We start from the raw sequence: 21,203 nt of genomic DNA on the forward strand, positions 1-21,203 counted from the left end.
TTATTAAAATAATTTTTCCTCAGTTCAGTAAGAAGCTAAGGTATAGGTTTACCCACTTTTACTTTAAGAATATGAAGTTGCAGCCTTCTCTGTCCTTCATCTTGTGAAGTCTATGCCACTTACTTAAACATTCTCATTATTACTTACTATCCATCAAAATCTATTTGTCACTATCCATAGAGAACATAATGGACTCACAATCTTTCTTTCTCTGCAGTTGGCTGATAACATGCAGGCTCATGAGTCATATAATTCTTCACTGTCAGCACTTCACATCAGCCATGTACTGGTTAAGACTTAATCATTATGTGGCATGAATCCACCTAGAATCAGAGGCCTACAGAATTCTAAAAACAGGAAAGACCATACAGTTCATATTCATATTGGAGAAGAGAATCTGAGGTCAGAAATATTGAGATCTATTGTAGCACAGCTAGTTAAGTCTAAATCTTTTGAATTTTAGTCCAGTATGTGTTACATTAAATTATATAATAATGCATTTTCTAATCCTATAGGCTTAACCCTTTCTTCGACAAAAAAGTTAGAAACTTTGCTCCTTGTATTCCTATGCTCACTGAACAAACTCCTTTTTTAATTTTTTATTTTTTAACCAGGACTCATATTCAGGAGGTACTTTACTCCATTACGTACCTTCTCACTACAAATGACTGCTAGTTTGGTCTGTAGGACATTTATAGCTATTATAAAAGTCTCTTTACGAACAAACTAAGCTTTCTCATCTTTTGATGTGAGCACTGTGATTCTTTCTTCCTCTTCAATTTTTCTGTTTCTGTTCCCAGAGTACAGACCTAATTAAGGAAAAATAGGAATCATGGAATTATGCTGACATGAAACACTACAATTTCATGCCATTGGTTCTTAGCATTATCATACCTATCCACATTTTTACGTTGACCTGATGTTTCTATTTTTCTACTTTTTATTAAAGTATGTTATACATATAGAAAAACAATGCTTTTGCTTTTGTCTTTATTGTAAAGTTAAGATCTTCAAGAACAACTGGACTGTTTCTTTTTTATTGATCTTAACATATCAGTTTATTCTTACTTTGTTCATTTTCCCAAAAAGTGTATTTTATAAAAAACAAAAACAAAAACTAGTCCTACCAGATAGTGGAAAATATAATTCTTTGTCAAAGATATTTTGGAAATATTCATTTTATATCCCTTTCTTGAATTTAACAAGCTCAGTAGCAAAGTCTCTAAAAAAAAAACAATCTAATAATCTCTCTCTTAAAAATAAAAACAATCTAATAGTAAAGACAGTTTTATAGTTTCATTTAATCCAATGTTTTATAAATTTACTTATCTGTGAACCATTTTTGTTCTAACATTCATTAATATTCTTTAGTACTAATGTAACATAAAGTGAGTGAGTAAAGCTGATGTTTTCAGAGCTCTATACTTGTAAGAATGATAGGACTACAAAGAAAAGAAAGTAGATTAGATGGAACTTGAATGGGAAGACAAATGAATTAAGTTTTTAGTTTTTAAGATAATGATATGTGGAAATTTTCAGAATATAGAATCAGTGAAATTCTGTTTTGTTTATACAATTCTACATAACAAACCATCCCAGAATTGATGACTTACAAAAACAATCATTTGTTCATGATACTGCACTCTGGCTCATTTGTATGGTTCAATAAGAACATTGAGGCAAGAACTGTATTTAGTTTACTATGACATACCTAACCATAAGCACAGTATGAGGTACTTATGAGGAATTCAGTCAACTTTTGTATATAAGAAGAAGAGTGATTTACAGAGTGGAAGCTGTCAGAGAACCAGCCAAGGGAGAGTTTCAAAGGAAAGTATTGTGAATGACAGCATTCATTGTAGCAGAAAAGTCAAAGAGCATTAAGATAGGGAAAAACCTGTAGGCTATTATTTGCATTCCTTAAAGCTGCAGATATCATTCTTTGTTCTGTATTACTATTGGCAGGTTGAAATGTTTTTAGAGATTTCTTAAGTTTTAAAATAAAATATCTAATTTAACCAAATTTTATATTTTAGACACTTCAAAGAGTAATAGCCCTAGTGAATCTGGATTATGGTAATTAGCCTGAAGGAGGAGTAATGCTTCACAAGTAGCTGAAACATTTTTCTAAAGTGTTATAATTTTATAAATGTTTAAGTAATATGTATGAAAAATAAGACTAGTAAGATTAGAAAGACAATCAACTCTAGAATTACAATCAGAGGTAGAAATCACATTAATTTTTTTTCTTTGAGGTAAAATATACATAAGATAGAATTACCATTTTGGCTGTATTGAGTGTTCAATTGAGTGGCATTAAGTGTCATTCACATTGTTTTTGCAACTATTACAACTGTACATCTTTAGAACTTTTCTATTATCTTATTCTGAAATTCTGTACCCATTAAACATTAGCTTCCCCTCTCCCCTCTCCCAATTGATAGTTATCACAATTACACTTTCTGTTCTGACTACTATAGGTTTGCTATATAAGAGAAATCTTATAATATTTTTTTTTTTTAGTGTTTGGCATATTTGACTTAGCATAATGCTTTCAAGGTTCACCCATGTTGAAGCATGTATCAGAATTCCAGTTCTTCTGAATAATATTTCATTGTATGTATATATCATGGTTTGCTTATTCCTTCATACACACACACACACACACACACACACACACACACACACATTCAAATTGTTTCCACCTTTTGGTAATTGTAACAATTATTTTTCTGCATGAGAAAAAAAAGATTTTGCATTTTTTCCCTTCTGAAGTCTGTTTGAGTTATCTGTATTCACTTTTCTAGTTCTGCTCATTCAGGAAATTTTCTGGAAAAGTGCCCTGAAGAGAATAGTGAAAGACACATTCTTACTTGTAGGTAGAAAGCAAAGCCATATTTTTCTGATGGTTGGAGAAGGGCTTGAACAAGACTTGAAAGAAGAGGATGATGTTTGCCTGTAGGTACAGTCCTTATAAAAGAAAAGGAAAGAATTGTGCCACCGTGTGGCCTTAAACACTGTATTTGATCTACCTGAGCCTTGGTCTCCTCAACTGTAAAATATAGAAATAATATTTTTCTCACAATTTGTTGCAGGGATTAAATGAAAGTACTTGGCTCATAAGAGATTAAAAATATACTGAAGTTTCTGTATGTGTTTCTGTTCTTGCGTCAAGAGTGGTGGATTTTCACAAATACAGGCCAAGTTCTTATGATGACTTAACTTCAGCTATGGGTTTGTTGCATAATCACTCAGTGACTGAAGAGAGTGTAATCAGAAATGGACAGTCATCTTCCAGAATTGCTGATTCTGAGGTTCAAAAAGAGGCCAGTGATGGGATCACATGCTCTGCATGTTAAGATGCTACAGGAAGAGAAGATAAGCAACAGGTTCACATATAGACCCCGTAGAGAAGCATAAGGGCAGACAGCCTACCTAATTGCAGGCGTTGACTTGCAGTTGAGCTGCTTATCACCTTAGCAACTCAATTTTGCTAGATCCAGGGTGATTACCTGCAGGGATTTATTTATTCAATTATGGTTAATGATTCTTCTAAACAACATTGGGTAGGCCAGTTAAAAACTAATTGTAGCTACCATTTGTTGAGTATTACAGTGTTCTAGACCCTGTGCGAAGTGCATGACCTATCGTTTCATATAATCATCATAATCATTCTGTGAGGTATGTACCATTACCAATCTCATTTTATAGATGAAGAAATTGAGATTTAGAAAGGTTAAATAATTTGTCCAAAATTATAAGACTATGAAGTGGTTAAATTAGTATTTAAGCTCAAGCCCTTTTACATGGCTGTGCATTTAACTATTACACAAAAATTAATTTCTTCTATTCTTTTTTTATCCTGATTATCATTCAAGGTTATTTGACTTAAATTCAACTACATTTACACAGAATTTATCAATAAGTTTATCAGTTACTAAGTTTTAAAGATATGATTAGGAAGGTTAAAATGAGAAAATAATATTTTATTTAATGTTAATTTTACCTTTGATTAGGAAAACTAATTTAAAGAACTTGGTACATTTTTACAAAGAGAGGCACTATACATCAAAATGCTTCAAGGTCAAAGATGCTGCAGTTAAGCCTGGAGAGGATGTTATGAAATCACTAAATATTGTACTTTTTTTTTTTTTTTTAAAGTAACAGCGTTATTGTTAACAGTGTTTTCCCTCTCAGAAATTGTACCAGAGGAGAGGCCTATTCTTTTATTTTATTCATTTAGTGAATATTTGTTAAACATCTACTGGAGATTACATACTATAAAGATTTGCAGTGAAGAAAAGCATAGTTCCTGTCTTCAAAGAGGTCATAGTGTGATGGTGAGAATGGACAAACACTATAATATCAAATACAAGGTCTTGGGGGCAGAGGAGTTAGCCCTCAACAGGAAGGTGGAGAAAGGAAAGGTAGAGGAGAGAAAATTAAATTGAATATGGGATGCCCAACATTAAAGGGAAATGATTGCAAATAAAGTAAATAACATTATAAACCAAATGATGGACTTGGAAAAAGATTTATAGCATAGGTGATAATTCAAGATTAATATTTTTAGTATATAAACCACTTTTATAAACAATCTTAAACTCAAATCTCTTTGACTGGAATTTGAGAGAGGAAGCTTACAGAGTGCATAGTCAATATCCTTGTGGAAGAATATAGTGAACAAGTAAGTCTCAAAAGAATTAAAAATGGCCTCAAAAATAATAGAAATGAGAAATTCATATAAAATTGAGATATATCTTTTCAATTGTTAATTTGTTAATGTTTAAATGGTAGACAGTCATAACCAGTATTGATGAAGGAAGGGTATGGAAAAGGGGCACTACTGTTCACTTACAGGTACAGATTAGATAGTTTGATTCCTTTTAGAGGACACTTTAGCAACATGTATTTGAAGCATTAATTTATTATGTTAGAGAAATTTTACTTCCAGTTACCTCATCTGTAAAAAGCAAGAACTAAGTATGTGGCAATAACTGTAAAACGCTTGCTGCTAAAAAGTGTTATACAGCTACACAATGGAATACTATGCTGCTGTAAAAAATGAAGAATTCTTACCATTTGCAACAGCATGGATAGACCTGGAGAGTATTATGCTAAGCAAAATAAACCAGTCAGAGAAAGATAAATATCACATGATCTCACTCATTTGTGGAATATAATGAACAATATAAACTGATGAACAAAAATAGATCCAGAGACAAATAAGCATGGAACAGACTGCCAAACCTCAGAGGGAAGGCAGGGGAGGAGGGGGAAGGTAAGAGATGGCATGCATATAAGCATAACAAATGGACACAGACAGTAGGGGGGTGAGGCATGTTTTGAGGGCTGGGAGTGAGCTGGGAGAGGTCAATGGGGGGGGGGAGCGGGAAAGGAGGCGTATGAAATACTTTCAACAATAAAGAATTTAAATTAAATGAAACAAACAAACAAACAAACAAACAAATACTATTGCTCTTCTCAAGATGCTGATCCTATATCATTTTGGATGTTCTGATAACTTAGCCAATCATTAAAAGGATAATGTTACTTTTGACTTATGATTTTCACACTTTTGGTCCTTTTTCCTTTAGACCAAAAGATTTTTTTGCTATGTGTTGGCTGCTCTTTGTCCCTTTTATCAAACCTTTGTTAAGGAAAATGTGTGCTTTGCTATTATGAGAACACCTTAATAACACTGCTCTGAATAGCATAGTGTGGGAATGAAAATAAATATCTATTAGTTTTCATTGGTTAGCCCATGCTAAATTACTGTTGTGTGAGTCAAATAATGGATTATATTGTAATTTTCTGTTTAAATTGATTTCATTAACTGGATGGTAGAGGAAGTAAGAGCTTCTTTATACAATAGATTTTATGCTTTTATTTCAAAGATCATTTAAATATGTAGGCAAGAAAACACAGAAGAAATTTAGATTACATGCACTAATTAATAATGTCCGGAGTCTGATGGAAACAAAGTTTATGTTCATGTTATGAAAAAATGTATGAAAGAGAAGTTTAAATTATTTTTTTATTTCCCATTTATTTATTCATTTATAATTTGTCTGAAGTTATGCACATTATGAGAGGACACAGAAGGAATATAAGATGTCTTCTCACAATTTTTTGACCATTTTATAAAACCTAAACATACACACATGAAAAGGATAAATAAGAAGGATAAAAGTATATTGTCAAAATTAAATCTGTAATAATATAGGAGGTTAGTATTAGTCTTAGTTAATATTTTCTCCCCCTAATTTCTCACATTCAATTCCCAAATCCTATCCTTTTAAACTAAAAAGTATATCTGGAATCTATCCATTTCTTGTCATTCCTACTGTCACTATCCCCTGCTCAAAATTTTACAACTTGTCACTCTGCCTCCAGTTTTGTTTTCCCAATTGACTCTCCACTGTGGCCAGGATAGTCTAAAACTGCAAAACTGATTATGTTGACGACCTCTCATTGCCCTTAGGATAAACGTCAAACCCTTTAAATGCTTCTGAGGCTTTATGTAATTTCACTTTGGCCTCCCTTCCCAGGCCCATCTCTGCCCTCTGTCCTACTTACACGTTGTGGTGTAACCATGCTGTATTTACCATTCTTGAATGTGACTTGCTCAGGATCTTCTCTGTTTTAATGATACTTTCTTAGGGGGACCCTTTCTGATCTCTAGATTAGGGTTAGATGCTCTTTTATCGCTCTCATATCACCCCTTGATTCTTCTGTCATAAAAAACATATTTGTTTAATTATCTGCTTTTGTAATGGCCTATGTCGTGTTGTCATGGAGTCCCCAGCACCTATACAGTGTCTGACACATAGAAGGTTTTTAATATTTTATATAATACATGAATATAGAAAGGGAGATGGTGTAATTTGGGAGAGCCTTATTAAGAAGACAGATTTTCAAGAATGAGTACCTCTTTTTATTACAAACTAGAGACCTGGTGCACAAAATTCATGCATGGGGGGTGGAGTGGGGGAGGGTATCCCTCAGTTTAGCCTGCACCATCTCCAATCTGGGACTTCTTGAGGGATGTCTGACCACCTGTTTAAGGTTTAAGTGGGATCATGACTAAACAGGCGGTCGGACATCCTTCTCACAATCTAGGACTGCTGGCTCCCAACCGCTCCCTGCCTCTGCTTAATTGCCCCTAACTGCTTCTGCCTGCAGGCCTGATCACCCCTAACTACTTTCCTGCCAGCCTGATCTATGTCTAACTGCTCCATGGCTGGCCCAATTGCCCCTAACTGCTCTCCTCTGCTGGCCTGGTCACCCCTAACTGCCCTCCCCTGCCAGTCTGGTTGCCCCTAACTGTCCTTCCCTGCAGGACTGCCCCCGTCCCCCCCAACTGCTCTCCCTTGCTGGCCTGGTCTCCCCCAACTGCCCTACTCTGCAGGCCTGGTCACCCCTAACTACTCACAACTGCCCTCCCCTGTAGGCCATCTTGTGGAGGCTATCTTTGACCACATGGGGACAGCCATCTTGTGACTTGGAGTGATAGTTAATTTGCAGGTTACTCTTTTATTAGATAGGATAAGAGAATAAATACTGTATAGATAAGACATACTTTTTTGCATATGTTTTTTTTTTATTTAAGTGTATCATTGTATACATTTAGGTAAAATGCTAAACCCTTTGTCTGAGCCTGTGCAGGTAGAAGCAATAATTTCTCTAAGGCAGTGGTTGCCAAACTCATTAGTCAACAGAGCGGCAAAATGCAGCTTGCGAGTTGCAGTTGCTGACCACTGCTCTAAGGGGATAGTGTGCATCAGGCGATTAATGAAGCCAAATTTTAAAATTTTGTACAAATGAAAATTGTATATTTTTAGGGTATAATAACTTTACCTCCAGATTTATTGAGATACAACTGACATAATATTATGTAAACTTAAGATTTACAACACATTGATTTGATATACATATTTTTGATACTTATCTATTGCTAAATTATTAGCACCATAGTTCAGTTTTCTCTTATTAGAACTCTTTATCAGTCTTAAAATTTCCTGAATTTACTTTGTTGTAGTAAATGAAAGCATTAGAAGAACACTAATGAACACAAATGAGACACAATGAGAAATCACAATAATAATGTCAATAACTTACATAGGTTTCATTCCTAGATTTACTATGCACTTTTGGAATTCAATACTAATACATGTCTTTTCTAGAATATATTAAATATACATATAAAAGGCATTTTGCTTTGAAGCATAAAGTCTGGAGAATATGAAATAAAAATGAAGTTTCTGAGAAAAGTGAAATACTTTTACTTATATATCTGTTGACTGTTATACACCATTATCAAAGGTTGCCAGAATAAAAGTTTTTCAGTTTTAGGGACTTCTAATTTTAATGGGTTGGATGAGTAATGTTTGGAAGAGAGAGTACAGTTTTTCTCGTTTTGTCTTTATACTAAAGCTTAGTCATGCATGGAGAAAACTGCCTAATAATTAAGAATTGCCATTTGAACATGGTATTTGCAACACACATTGACACTTAATTAGATAGAATATTGCTTATTTTCAAAGAACTGACAAAAAATAAAACTCTTCTTGGCAAGTGACATCTTCATAGTAGCAGAAGTGGGAAACTGGAGGATGTGGATCATTCTGTGTTTGATGATGCAGAATTGCTCTGAGCTGCAAGCTTACTATTTTCAGAGAGCATTAACAGCTTCAGCAAATAGCAAACACCACTGTGTCATCCTCCCTTAATACAGAGTGTTTGTAACTGAAAGGGGAGACGACAAACAATATATGAGATCTGATATCTTCATGATAGCTTAAAAAGATGGGCAGACCTGCTGTTTGATTCTTTCTTCACTTGCCCTGAAGATGCTGAGACAGAGAGATGGCTGTGATTATCTTTTGTAAGACAGAAAATGCAATCTTTAGGGGTTTCTGGGAATAGAAAGGTCATGCAGTCTGGAACCTGTGAGTCTTTTCAATCTCTAAGTCATCAGGTATGACCTCATGAATTATGATAAGACTATTAGATTACAGAGTTATTGCTTTTCTAGCTCTTAGTCATTTGGAATATATTAATCTATATAATTGTTTCTTATTAGATTTTCCTTATGATATTTGAAGGAGCAATATTTGGAGTAATCGACACTAGCTAAACAATCAGAATTTTAGAAATGTGTGTGTGTGTGTGTGTGTGTGTGTGTGTGAGCGAGCTTGTGTTTATTTTAGCTTTTTTGGGGGAAGTGGGGATTAAGGGAAATGTATCCTGCATGAGATTAAAAAGGTTTGGGGCTTTACAGATTTTTACAGATTAAGCCTGAATACTGCATCTTTTATTGGGAATGATAAAAATAGCACACAATGTTCAAACTGATAAGGATATTTCATAGCCAGCTGCTTATATATAGGGGAATATTAAAATGTTTTTATCTGGAATTTATTAAGCATAGGAATAGATGTTGCTACCATTGTAGTGTGCAACCACACAGCAATATATGTGTGATGAGAAGAGACAGGTTTACTAGCATGTGAGCTAGAAGCTAATTTCCTGAAATTTATGTTTCAGTATCTGACCTGTCTTGAAAGGCATTTGTTTTAATAATTTCTCAGCCCTATTGAAATAATTATGCTCTTGGTCCTTTCATCTGCTAAGGCATTACTTATGGATGAAAGCAGATTATAAATGTATTTTTTTTAAAGAAAACTTGTGGCATTTAAGCTTATTTAATGTCTTTGACCCAGAGATGTTCTGCATTTGCTTACTTTCATTTTCAAAATGAAGACTTGACCACAATGACATATTAACTACAAAGAGTAGAGAATCATCACAGCAAAAAAATTGGATTTATATCTATTTTATCCTGAAACTCTCTTATTTTAAACTATCTTTACCTACCAGGTTATAATACATTTAACTTTAGTTTGATGTAGCATATTCTTAGAATTACATGCTTGGTAATTAATACCGTGCCTGTGTTTGACATTCAGATTATGAAGGAAATATGATACATATTTTTATGTGATACATATTTCTGCTTGAATTTTAGAGGATACTTGATCATATATTCCATATTAAATAAGAAAAAGATAAAATATTGCAACACTTCTCAACAGATAGTTTTGTGTTTGTGATTTGGTAGCATGATTAGGCTTTAGTGCTTCATTATAGTGAAGTGATATAATATTAAAAATGAATATATTATCAAAGGACTGAAGTGGAAGTCTGAAGCAGTGATTTAATTCAGTTCTGGGTTTTTAATTAAAACCACAGTGAAAAATTATACCTACTGATATTGGCTATAATTTATATGTTATTCAGGCTACTTAGCCAGCTTATATTCTTATTAGCAGGGAAGACTGCCATGTTTTTAAGCTTGATTAGTTTTGGAATGATGTGAATATACCTTTTAGTTGCTACAAAACCTGTTTAATCTGTTAGAATTTATTTTCAGTATTTGCATGTATTAGTCACTATGAGTACATTCTGTTTCTTGGCATTGCTCTGGGATTATTCTAAGTATTGGTTTCACAGCATTCTTCTGGTTTTCACTATATTTATGACTTTTCAAAGGAACCAAACCATAAAGACTTTTTTTGGGGGGGGTTACTTTCCTTTAGTGACACTCAAATGAGGCTATTCAAAAGTTTTATAAGGTGAAAAAAATACTGTATTAGAATTTTTATTTCTTTTACAAATAGGAGAAATTCTCTCCATTGCTATGTCAAAATACGTTACATTAAAAGAGTAAAAATTGGTTAGAATGTCACAAACATTTAAATTTGCTTTCAACCATTTTTCCTGTCCAACAAGATGATCTTGACACTCTGAATAGTGGAATGAATTGTAAATCTGCCCACTAGCAATTGCCACCTTCTTTTTTACAATGGTTGTCTCTGCCCATACCATTGCATACATGCCTTTCATTAAACACCATAAAGGTTTTTAAAAGTGAGCAGCCTATAATCAACTATTTGAGTAATGTTTAGTTCAGTAAACATTTTTTTGCAAACTGATCATTTGCACAAAACTGTATTTGGTGTTGTGAGGAACACAGAAAAAAAAAAGTTGTTTCCTGCTTTGAAAATCATGAGAAAATGTACATGAGCTATGCTCACATTTTGAATTGATTTTTGAAAAGTAGTATACTACAGTCAGTTTTATATACTGACTAATCCTAGAATGAGTTATTCATAAATATTTTTTCTCATGTAAATTTCTCGGTATTAGAGAAATAAAAAATTGGGTCAAACTATATAATCAAGCATTCTATAAGTTTGAAAATTGTATTGAATTCTTTTAAAACACATAATTTATTTCACCAGGGCATTATATTAATAAACTGAATCAACAAAATAACCTGGTATGTTTTATAATCCATAGTTGCTATTTTGAGAGTGAAGGTGGATTTACTAGTAGCTCATTTGCATGAGGCAGAAGCAAGAACTCCAAGAATCAGCTCAAAACAGGAATGTGACCATTTCAATCTAATTCCAGGCCAGGCGTAGGTAATTATGTGTTATGGAAGGGGGTTTTGACTTCATAGGGTTTGAGCTTTAGCAATAGAGAGTAGCAAGTATGGGAGTGTTTGATTTAACTAGGTCATTTGGGAGTCCTTTGTATACAATGGTGTGGAGAAGCTAGGATTCATCTCAAGCTCTGAGAAAGGGAACTGGGAGGAGCTATAATGGAAGTGGGCCTTAGCCTGCTGGCTGTTGGACATCCAGGCACTACTCCCTTCTCTTTCATACAGGTACACAGAATATATGCAAAACCCTTGTTTCTTCAGAACCCCAAACTGGGCCATGTTGCTTCTTTTCTTATCCAACAAGATGATCTTGACACTCTGAATAGTGGAATGAATTGCATTTTCTTTGGTTTGTATAATATAATGTATAAGCATCTGGACTGCCACATTCATTGTGTTCAAATCTTAGCTAACCCACTTAGCAGCTGTATGATCTTGGGCAGCTTACTTAACCCTTCTAGGTATCAGTTTCTTCATTTGTAATATAGGGATAGCAATGGCACCTACCTCAAAGATTTTCTGTGAAGATCAAGTGAATAAATGTTTATAAAGCACTTTTAGGAATAGCAAGCACAGCCTTAGCCAATTTGGCTCAGTGGATAGAATGTTGGCCTGCAGACTGAAGGGTCCTGGACTTGATTCCGGTCAAGGGTACGTACCTTGGTTGCTGGTTCCCTGGCCCTGGTCATGGTGTGTGCAGGAGGCAACCAATCGATATATCTTTCTCATATCGATGTTTCTCTCTATCTCTTACACTCTCTCTTAAAAAAAAAATCAATGGAAAAATATCGTTGGGTGAGAAAAGACAAACAAACATCATTGGCAACATTAATTATTGACAAACATTATATACATTCAAAGACATTGAATGAGTTATTGGCAAGTGTTGGTCATGGTAGTCATGCAGTATAGTTTTAGTTTTGTTCCCTCTTTCATTCTTCTTATCAAATAAGAAATTGAGTAAAAAACATATGGTATACTGAATAAAGATGATTATAAAAAAAAGCAAGCCAAGAAAAATATGCTACTGCTAATAAAATTCTAACATTTACTGACTATAATAATTGTGGTTTGATGAGAAATTTTGTGTTTAAAGTTTTTTGCATCAGCTTAACTTGGCTGAATGAAGCTTCTATAGTATTCTATGTGTAGATCTTTTGCTTTCCTATGTTGAACCAACTACATTCATGACAGGAAGATTATTGGGCTTTTGGGTAAATTTAATATCAATGTTGAGTTTTTTTTACTTATAGTTGAAGATTAAAATTAAGAAGTAAAATTAAGGTTTATGAAAACTTGAGGCCTTGTGTACAAAATTTGTGCACCAGGGGTTGGGGGTCCTCAGCCCAGCTTACACCCTCTCCAATCCAGGACTCCTTGAGTGATGTCTGACTGCCGATTTAGGCCCAATCCTGCCTGCAGGGATCAGGCCTAAACCAGTAGTTGGACATCCCTCTTGCAATCTGGGACTGCTAGCTCCTAACTGCTCACCTGCTTGCCTGCCTAATCACCCCTAACCACTCTGCTTGCCTGCCTGATTGCCCCTAACAGCTCTCCCCTATTGGCCTGATCATCTCTTACTGCTCTCCCCTTCTGGCCTGATTTCCCCTAACTGCTCTCCCCTGCCAGCCTGATCACCCTTGACTGCTTTGCCTCATCCCTGCCACCGTGGCTTTGTCTGGAAGAACGTCCAGAAGATGTCCAGTTTATCTGGTTTAATTAGCATATTACCCTTTTATTAGTATGGATAATAGAGACAAGTTATATAGTTTGGATTTCATGACCTGATTTGTTTTTAAATAAAAAAAAGACAGGCCAAAATACTTCACTGAAAGTTTAATGCACTTGTCTTGTAATTTTATTATTTTTTATTTTAAAAAAAATATATATTTTTTATTTCAGAGAGGAAGATAGAGAGGGAGAAAGAGATAGAAACATCAATGATGAGAGAGAATCATTGATCAGCTGCCTCCTGCATGCCCCCTACTGGAGATTGAGCCCACAACCCTGGACATGTGCCCTTGACTGGAATGGAACCTGGGACCCTTTGGTCCACAGGCTGATGCTTTATCTACTAAGCCAAACCAGCAAGGACCTGTAATTTTATTTTTTAATTAATATTTTTATCCTAGACAAAAGACCAAAATGATATATGCTATAAAGATAATATTGTGTATGAATTGAACATTTCAAGTTTCTATTTGTAAAAGTATAATATTTTGGTTAATATAAAAACATCTATTTGCTCAAAAATTGTCATGCTTCTAAGCACAAGTGAATAATTTGGTATTTAAATGAAATCTAAATGCTTATGTGTTCTGTTTTGTGACAGCTTTGCATTTTAGTTGTCTTTTATTGAACTATTTTCTCAATGTACAACTCTTTGTACCACTTTGCACAGGTTTCAGGCAAACCTCAGCATAATGCAATTTGTTAAAAACAATCATACAAAACCCTACAGTGTTCTGGTGATAGTATTAGGCAAGAATATAAAGACTGATGGTTTGCTTTCATCAGAAGGTCACAGCCGGTGAGTCATACACTCTAAATACAAGTAACTGTAACACATTGTGGGAAGTGGTAAGTGCCACAGAGATTCAAAAGAGAGATGAAAGAAGCACAAATATTTTGTGTGTGTGAGTACAATGGGTAGACTTTCCCCAGCTGAGTGGGGAGAGGAAAGGAGAGGCAAGCTAGATGGGGTGTTAGGTAATTGTGGAAAAGTAGCATCTGAGGTAGACTTTGAAAACTGGCCAAGATAGGAGAAAGGTAATTTTGGGCAGAGAAAACAGCAATGACAAACGTAGGGAGGCAGAAAGCAATAACATACTTGAGCAGAATGAAATAGTTCACTTTGGCCTAGCCTGGTATGGTACTTTGACTATCACGGGGGAAGTTTGTTGGGACCAGACAGTGTAGTCTTGAGTGTTAGATTATGATTTCTAAAGTAAGAACATTTCTGTGCCAATCTACTTATTTTGGGAGGAAATAAAATTAAAAACAAAAGAGCAATACCTATATTTTACAGTGATTTTTCAGAGCTCTAACCCTCCTGAGACTTTGGAAATGAAAATTAAATTCCTGAGTAGATTATTAGTAGTTAGTAGACAAGGTAGGGGGTAGAAGCAAAAGGAAGGTTTTTAATAAAATTCTCTCTCAAAATTGCACATGAGGGCATTTCTCAGTCTATTCGCAACCACTCACAAGTCCTAGATTTCAGTCCTAAGAGACCTCCTGCGTGTCCCTGATGTAAACTCTGTTTTATTGGTAGGTAATCTGATTTAGCTTTGGCTTTATTTTTGACATTTCCTAGACCAAGGACAATCTAGAAGGATCATTTTAACACAATGAATATGAATGTCACTATGGTGAATATTTGAATAATAAGGACTTTATCTTAGGGAAAATTGAATTTAGTAATTGCTATTTATAATCATGGAAGCCACAGAGATATTTTAGCTTTGCTCTTTGTTCATTTAGAAGTGATAAAGTAAACCATCATTGCTAATACTTTTCATGTGACCTTTAAGTGTATTCCATATACCAGAAGCATTTCAGTATTCCCTGAGGCTATTAAAAAGCTGCTAACATCCAAGAGCAGATTTCCTTTAGCTGTGACATCTGGGATGGGGCCCAGGAAGTTGATATTTGTATGTAGGAATTGTACAAAAATTGGAATTGAAGACTCTCATTTAAAGTATGTCAGAAGTAAAGCTTGTGTGAATAAAAATGAAATCAGGTACACTTGCTCTTCTGGCTCTATATTTAGAGCAATAGCAGACCCATAGAATTGAGAATACTCTGTATCTTCCCATAGAAGTTTATATTATTAGGAAACTCCATTTTCTAGAAGTTCTTGTGAGGTTGCTTTTATTTTATTTATATTTATTTTTTAAAATTCTCACCCAAGAATATGTTTTATTGATTTTAGAGAGAGAGGAAAGGAGAGAGAGAGATTGAGAGACATCAATCTGTTGCCTCCCGTACATGCCCTGATGAGGGATCAAACCAGAAGCCTAGGTATGTGCCCTGATTGGGAATTGAACCTGCAACCTTTCTGGAGTATATGACACGGGAGGATGGTCCAACCAACTGAGCCACCTGTCCAGGTGAGGTTGCTTTTATTAATCCTTGTGACTTCACATTTCCTGGGAATGAGCCATACATATGGTAGGGAGCCAATAATTTTTCAGTTTTTGTTTAAAATCATAGACCCATTTCTGGAAAAAAAAAACTTGGAAATTATAGGGCTTTGGGTTGCTTTCAAACTTTTAAACATTTAAACATTTTCCCTTATTAAAAAGCAGATAAAAAACTTTAGTGAAGTGATCATTTCCCCATTTAAACATTTTTAAAATAATAATATGGAAATATAGATCAGAATAAGTTAAAAAGATAGTTGAGTATTTCTTTATCAAGCTTATTTTTTTCTAAAAGGCAACAGAGCCCAGTTTCAATGAAACCCATCGCAAAATGTGCTGCAAATAAATGTATACAATTTATTCGTATGAGTTTTTTCAAATCTTATTAAATTTAATAAGAATTTGAGTCTATTGCATAGTCTGGAGGGAGGCAATATAGCACAGTAGTTATGAGCTAGAGTTTTAGAGCTGGACTTATTTGGATTCCATATCTTCCACTTTACTGGCAAATTTTATTTTAGAAATGTTACCTAATCTCTCATTCCTCAGTATTGTCATCTGTAAAATGGAGATACGAATAAACTAATTTTTGGAATTATGTAAAAGCTACAAAAGATAGAAAACAAATCTATTCCTTCAAGTAATTTACATTATTTTATAAGTAAAGATTATACACACACACACACACACACACACATATATATATATATATATTTTAGTACTTTCATATATTTGTATATGTGTACACATTATACTTTAATTATGTATTTAATATGCTAAAAAAGAAACTAAGTAGCTTGCATAAGATAAAAATTGGCAACAAAGAAAAGGATGATATGGAATTCAATCTTAGAAGTCTAGCTATTAGTCATTGTGTTATACTACTTAGTGTTATATACACTTAAATTAGATAGCAATGTGTAATTTAGTATATTCAAAATACCAATTAATATGAGAAACATCAACATAAATTGAAACTACCATGGAAGATATTATTGAAGAGATGTGACTCCTTTCTGCTTTCTCTTCCACTATAATACAAATAATAAATGTAAAGTCATTAGCACAGTTCCTGCCATAGGTGCTTAATAAATTATGAATTGTTATTCTTATCATAATTGTTCTGATAATTTCTTCTCAACATTCCCTAACTGGTGCAACATAATGTTTGAAAACCATGAACCCAATCTATAGTCATGAGTCAAATTACCCGCCAGTGATCCTTAGTTGTAATTATGCATCAGAGTCACACATCTAGCATGTTAAAAACATTGATGTTCAAAGCTTATCTTCGGAGTACTAAATAAAGTCTATGAAAATAAAACCTAGGCTTCTATATTTATAAAAAGCTTTCCAAGTGAATCTGATGGGCAGCCAAATGGAGAACTACTTTACATGGTGATGAATTCTGAATTTATTTCTCCATTCTACATTTTAACCTCTGTTTAGTGCTTCAGACATTGCATCACGATGGACATCTCTACTCATTTATATTATAAATATCTCAAACTTGGCATATCCCAAATTAAACTCATTATTTTCTCTTCAAAAGTTCTTTATCTTTTCTGGCATGATGACCTCATAATCATTTTTCAACCACTTTATCCCAACCTTAAATCCAATTGCTGATCAAATTTGTCCATTGTTTCTCCTAAGGAATCTAAAATTTACACCTCCTTTCCCCATTGTCTTGACCTCAGTGTGAGTTCACATTCATTTTTCTCCTGGACTAATTCCTTAATTAGTATTTTTTCTTCTTCTTATCACCGATTCCCAAAGCAACCTACTCCCCACTCAGCTGCCAGAGTATGGTTTCTGAAATTGAAACCAGAAACAGACATTTCACTACTTAAATTCCTCATTACCTTCACAATAATTCTCAGAGTTAAGAACATACAATACTTGTTTCTTTTTTTTGACTTATTTTAGTTAGCATAATGCCTTCTATGAATGACTCACATCCCGCCTGGTTCAGGGTTCGGGATCTGGAGAAGGTGCAGCACGCAAATGAAAGATATAAGAAATAATAATTTGGAAATATTGGGGGCGAGGCTGAAAGCCTAGTGCAAGGGAAAGGACTTCCACTGGTGCTCAGGCCTTCCAACTTTTTATTCAATTGTGGATAGGCAGGTAATTGTGGTAATAGACTATCCTAAAGGTCAGTAAATATTAGAAAGATTTACTCTGATACTATTAATTCAGGAAATTGCTTGAGCCCCCATTGTCTGGACTAAACCATCGGTGCATAGAGCTGGCCCTTGCCAGGGTGCTCAAGGGTCACCAGCATTCCGGTATCCTTGTTTACATTTCTCTGATAGTGAAGACAACGAGTGGCTTCCCACAGCCTTTAATGTCAGTCTATATTTTGCAGAAGGCAGTATTTCTTTCTTACACATGGCTAAATAATATTCCATTGTGTTAAATCTTATCTATTTATCTACTGATAGACTTTGGTTGTTTCTATATCTTGGATATTGTGACTAATGTGGCAATGGACGTGGCATGCAGATATCTTTTTGAGATAGTGACTTTATTTCTTTTGGATATATACCCAGATGCAGGATTTTTGGATTATATGGTAGTTATATTTTTCTTTTTTTGAGGGATGAGGAAGTGACATTTAAACAGCTATCTTTAGTTAAAGATTAGTCTAAATTCTACTATTGATAGTTAGAAAGAGACAGTTTCATTCAAGCCTTTAAAAATGCTCTCCTCTCTGCTTATAATGCTTTTGGCCCCTCATTTCTCCTTGTTTTTGCTTGCCTAGTTCTTTCTTATGCCTCAAGGTTCATTTAGATTAAATAAGTTAAACATCACCTCATTTTGAAACATTCTTTCTTACCCAAAGAGTGAATTAGGTGTATTTTTCCTTTTGTTCTTCTGGGTTTCACTATTTACCTTGCACAATGAATACTGTATTGTAGTAATTAATTTTCCTATTTGAACTATGAATGGTTTAATGGCGAATGCAGTATTTTTTATTTCTTTATAGCCAACATTAATACAATGCCTGGCACATAATAATTACTTAATAAGTACATTTTTTTGTTGAATAATAAAATGAGGAACAAGTATGAAATATTCATAGAAAAATATGGCCTACGTCACTTAGGTAACAGGACTTCATCTTAGCTGAGGTGTATAAATAGACTTGATCCAGACTCTGAAGTGTTTTAAAGTTAAATTAAGGAATTTTAGATTTTATGTTTAACTAATATAATACCTTTGTAGTGTAACATATTGGCTAAGAGTATTGACCTTTATTCAAACTCAGACTCTGCTTCCTAGTAGCTGAAGATTCCTGGGAAAGTATCTTATCCTCTTTAAGTCTCAGAATACTTGTCTGTTTTGAATATTTTTAATGAGTAAATGTATGTAAAGTTCTAGTACTTTGCCTGTCACATTGTAATCTTTACCATGAATATTACTTGTTATTTTTTACTGCAATTATAGCATTATTAAATGAGATGGAAAAACACACAATGAAATGGAAAGATATTACATGTTCATGGACTGGAATAATCAAAATAGTTAAAATGGATATATTCACCCTAGCCAGTTTGGCTCAGTGGATAGAGCGTTGGCCTGTGGACTGAAGGGTCCCTGGTTTGATTCTGGTCAAGAACATGTACCTTGGCTGCAGGTACATCCTCAGTAGGGAGTGTGCAGGAGGCAACTGATCGATATTTCTCTCTCATCAATATTTCTAGCTCTCTATCCCTCTCACTTCCTCTCTGTGAGAAATCAATAATACACACACACACACACACACACACACACACACACACACACATATATAAATAATAAAATGGCTATATTACCCAAAACAATATATAGATTTAATACGCCAAAGTCCCAATGTCATTTTTAAGGAAGTATAACAAAAAATTATGGAACTACAAAAGACCCCAAGAGCCAAAGCAATCCAGAGATAAAAGAAGAAAGCAAGGTATCACACTACTTAATGTTATTGCTTCCCATTTCAAATCTAATTTCATTTTTTCCATGTTTAGGGTATTTTTATTTTCTTTCTCTGTGTTCATTGACATTTTAGATAAATAGGAAATTTAAGAGCACAAGGTTTTTTGCTTTCATTCTTTATTAGCTCTAAAATGGCAAATAAATAAAGCAACCTTTCCCCATTTCCTCTCTCACATTTTTGCTATTTGTATAATTAGGAAAATCACTTTGTTTAAAGTGGCTGGTAAATGTAATAAAAGTCAAATTTTTAGTAAACAGCATGCCTAAGATTTCTACCATTTTATTAATGATATGATAAGACATCACTTATCCACAATTTCTGAAGTTAAAGGAAAAATATCACTGAACTTTACTTTTAAAATTACTTCTTTTCACTGCTTTTCTTATCATTGAAGTTCATCTTATAATGTTTTATTTGTCTTATTCCTCAATACCATTTTAGTTATCTAAAAATATTTGGAAATTTCCTTATTTATTCAAACCATAATACCTTATAAATATTATTTAATTAATCCCTCTCTGACTTGGTTTGTTGGCTTTCTTACATTAGGAATCTTCTTTCTATTTCCAATTTACAAATTATTGAATATTCAAGTCCAAATCACCTATAAATCATTGAAATGCATACAATAGGGTATTATTTGTTTAAATAATTTGTTTAATTGATTACTTGTATGTAGGCCAACTCAAGACTGTCCCAATTTATGATGAGAAGGCTAAATACTTTTGTACTACTCTAATTTTTAAGATTCTGACAAGTTGTAAAGAACGTCTTTATTCATGATGCAAAAAATAAATATTGCTAATTTTATTTAAAAATGTATATGTATATCTTTATTTCCTTTCTATAATGGATACTAATGACTTTTACAAGTTTACAATATGTCAGTAAAAACATTAGGGTTTTGGGTGGCAAGAAAGGAGAAGGGTATTGATATATGAGAGGATTACAAATGTTATTATCCTAGGCTAAAGCACAGATAGGTATTTAGATAAAAAAGTGATTGTTACACTGATATGAAAATAGCTTAATATAAAAAATTCAAGTATTGTTCAACTAGAAAAGATCTTAGAGATCATGGAGTTGATTTTTAAACTTATTATAATTATATTTGTTTATATCTTTTAGTTTCTTGGCTCAAGATTTCTTCTTGTGTCTCAGGCATCCTTTAAGGAATAATTTTATTTCTTCTTGAAATATATATTTAGAAATTCTGTTAGAAAGGATTTGTGGTAATAAATTGACTCAGTTTCTGTTTCTCTTATGTGTCTTTAGAGAATATTAGCTTAGCTGGGTATTCACTTCTAGATTAATAATAATTTTTTAGTATACCAAAGTTAATATTTACTCTATTCTAGTTTATATTTTGATTAATTTATCATTACTTTGTAGGTGATCTTTTTTTCTCTTACTGTTTTGAAAATTTGTCATTCTGCAGATTCACATGATAGGTGTAGGTGTGAATTGTCTTTTAATTCCTGTTTGTGATTCATTGTGATTACTAAATCCAAGGAATCATGTTGTCTATCATTTTCACTTATTATTTTCAACCAGCACACCTTCTCATTTT

At 33.7% G+C, this 21,203-nt stretch overlaps 1 protein-coding gene across 10 annotated transcripts in view; it reads left to right on the plus strand.

The window, feature by feature from the left end:
• Positions 1–21,203, plus strand: part of SLC4A10 (solute carrier family 4 member 10) — a 215,688-nt gene that overhangs the window by 53,569 nt on the left and 140,916 nt on the right. For 5 of the 10 annotated variants that reach the window (XM_084891511.1, XM_084891506.1, XM_084891512.1 and 2 more), the window contains exon 1: positions 8,755–8,980. The exons of the other annotated variants lie outside the window; for them this stretch is intronic. In XM_084891511.1, the coding sequence (XP_084747637.1) occupies positions 8,900–8,980 (81 nt within the window). In that variant the 5' untranslated portion in view covers positions 8,755–8,899. Of the gene's footprint in view, positions 1–8,754; positions 8,981–21,203 lie in introns of those variants that run through there. 10 annotated transcript variants of the gene reach the window in all.

Source organism: Pipistrellus hanaki (genome assembly GCF_964339955.1).
Source record: "Pipistrellus hanaki genome assembly, chromosome: 8".
Lineage (NCBI taxonomy): Eukaryota > Metazoa > Chordata > Mammalia > Chiroptera > Vespertilionidae > Pipistrellus > Pipistrellus hanaki.